Here is a 2,782-nt window from a genome sequence, read left to right as displayed (position 1 = left end):
GCCTCCTTCAGCACATCCGTGCTCTCCCTCCTTCTCCTCCCAGAAAAGCAGCAACACTGCTTCCTTTCTCTTTGTGGGGATGCAACAGGGACACAGACCCCCGCCCGTTCCACCATAAGTCCCTCCTGCGACATTTTGACACTGCCCAGTCTCTGTGTCTGACATTAAAGACTCCAAAGGCTAATAAGGCTGAAGGCAAGCATGCCAAAGTGGTTTTTGCACAGGCGGGTGGGTAAGGGGAAAAAAAAAAACCAATACTGGGGACAGAGGCATTTTCATGTTTGTTTTATTGGAAGCAAGACTCAGGGGAGGAGGCAATGGAAAGTTTTGTCCTGGGTCTCCTCTCTGCCACCATGCAAAAGGGGGGATGCTAAGAGGAAGGAAAGCTAAAAAGGGGAATTTCCAGGGGGTGGGGTGGGTGGGCAGAATAGGGTCCCAACATTTTCAGCTTGGCCACCCTCAAGGAATCTGCTTCACAGCTTCTGCCCTCAGTCAACAGCAAGGATGACTTCAAGATTCTCAACCCTCAGTTTTCATGCAAACTGGATGCTTTTAAAGCCTAGGTCCCCAAGAAGGCTCAAGAGTCTCACTATCCACCATACTTCCCTCGAAAAAGATCCTAGTAAGGCCTACAAAAAGTGGGGGTGGAGTTCTGTGGCTACTGGTAACACACCCCACAAAGTTTCCTCGAACTTCAGGGATCCTCTTGCCATTCCTGAGCTCCATTTCCGGTTGCCTTAGGATCAGAGCTGTCAATCTTCTAGGAACACGGACCCCTTAAACCCCAGGTGTGAATGGTGCATGTGGATGTAGGAGTGTTGAGGATGTAAGATCCAGCAGGTCTGGGTGGCTCAGAGCCGGGAGTTCTCAGGCAGTCGGGTCCTCATTCTCAGCCCCTGGCTCAGGCTGAGACCGCTTAGCGGTGCTTTCTCCAGCAGCCGACTCCCCCAGGCTCCTCTTGGACGTCGACACCGTAGGAGGGGACGAAGGACCTGGATTGAGGTTCGGAGGCTGGTAGCCAAGTTGTAGTGGATCCAGTGCGTCCTTGGAAAGTAGGATGGCCAGGCTCGGCACATTCTTAAGTACACTGAGGCTGGCGGCCGGATCTTCAGGCGCCTGACCCCGCGTGGGCCCAGGCGGGAGGCTCTGCCACACCTCGCGTACGCTCCGGTAGCGCAGCCGCGTGACTTGGTGTAAGCCCGCCAGGCGGCGCTTGAGGATCTCGGCGCACGTGACGGTTTTGGTGGTGGCCCGGCCGCAGCCGCTGAAGACGATGGCGCGCGTGGCTGGCTGCGCCATGCTGGCGGTGGCGAAGGCCAGTAGGTTGCGGATCTTGCTGCCCTCTTTGACCCGCATGTGTACAGCACCAGGGGCTAGATCTGCGAAAGGGCCCGAGCTCGGGCTGCCACCCTCATCACCGTCCCCCGCCGGCGCCTCCTCCGAGCGCACCTTACGGAAGTTCTCCATGCGCCGTCGTCGCTGGGATCGCAGGTTTTGCCATGGGGTCGCCTTAAGCCCGGGGCTGCATGGCCGCGGGTCGCGCCGGGCGACGGCCGGCAGAGGTTGAGATGTCGGCACCGAATGGAAGGTGTTCAGCCCAGACTTCTACTGGGTGGTGCAGCTCTACTCTGCGCCCTCAGCGCCTTGTGCTCCGCGCCTTTAGCCGAAGCTCCGCCTGGGAGCCGGAGAGGCCCCGCCCCTTGATCCAGGCCCCGCCCCAACTCTGCGTGACTTGTCCGAGTCGCAGCCCCGCCAGCCTTCGGGATCAAGCGCTGGTGCTCAGCGTCCAGGGTCAAGGCGCCAGGGGTGATTTGGGAGGCGAAGTTCCCCGAAGTCACCACCAGTCCTCCCTGAATCAGCCCTCACATAGGAGCAACCTAATTAAAAACTATGCTTGAGCTGCAAACGGCGATTCAAACCTGGCCCCCGAGTCTTGCAGGGTTCCAGCTCAAGGGCATCCCTAGACCCCACCTAGGTAAGAGATTTTCTGACCACCTCCTGGGGCCTCGCCCCTCCAACCCCCTAGAGACCCCCCCACCCCCAGTATTTTTGTCTCAAGGACAGCCAGTGCTTGGTCAGCAGGATGTAGGAGGCATTGACTGCGCTACTCGCTGAGCCTTTCTTGGGCTCGGACCGCTACGTCGCGGCATGATCCTTGGAGACCCAGGTTTCAGCCTCGCCCCTCTTGACCAGGCCTCCAGGCTCCCGGTACCCTCACACCCCTGAATTGCAGAAAGTGATGCGCTAGGCCAACCTAAAGTGAATGGGAAAGAGAACAGGAGACCATTTCTGACAAGGCGTTTGTTCTTATAGTCGTGCCTAAAAGTCCTGTACTAAAGCCGCACGCATTCTCATCTGCCTGGCTCAGTCCCTGAGAACGCCGATACCTCACTTCCAATCCCAGGTGGAATTTCTTGCCAGTCAGCCTTGGCTCCTAGAAATCCTGAGGGTTGTTTTTGCTAAAAAAGAGACTGAGAGAAGGTTTTGAGAGGTGGGAGGCAGGGTGGAGTGGAAGCTTTGGGGGAATTTTGAGAGTGTTGGGTGCCCTCTGGAAACTCCTTAGAACCTAAGTAGAAGCTCCGGCTTTGCTGCGAAGTGAGATGAGCAATAGAAATCTAAGGCCACGGAAGAAGGGCTGATGGGAGGAAGCAATTTAAAAAGGAGTGACCCTCTAACCCAGGCCTGATAACATGCCCTTAGGTTTCCAGCCCGGCTTCCACAGAATGCAGGATGCCAGATGGACCTGTTAACCTGTTACCGCGGCAAAGGAAGAGGCACCTAG

At 57.0% G+C, this 2,782-nt stretch overlaps 1 protein-coding gene across 1 annotated transcript; it reads right to left on the bottom strand.

Annotated features, from left to right (window-relative positions):
- Nucleotides 1-300: 300 nt before the first annotated feature.
- Nucleotides 301-1,965, bottom strand: Rpp25 (ribonuclease P and MRP subunit p25). Its single transcript, XM_005369450.3, has one exon. It carries the CDS (start codon nt 1,465-1,467, stop codon nt 868-870), a length of 600 nt encoding a protein of 199 aa, XP_005369507.1. The 5' UTR covers nt 1,468-1,965; the 3' UTR covers nt 301-867.
- Between the last annotated feature and the right edge of the window lie 817 nt (nt 1,966-2,782).

The sequence above is a fragment of the Microtus ochrogaster genome, unplaced genomic scaffold, assembly GCF_000317375.1.
Source record: "Microtus ochrogaster isolate Prairie Vole_2 unplaced genomic scaffold, MicOch1.0 UNK49, whole genome shotgun sequence".
In the NCBI taxonomy this organism is placed as follows: Eukaryota; Metazoa; Chordata; class Mammalia; order Rodentia; family Cricetidae; genus Microtus; species Microtus ochrogaster.
Note: the sequence above shows the minus strand (reverse complement) of the source record. Positions and strands in the feature narration are given on the sequence as shown.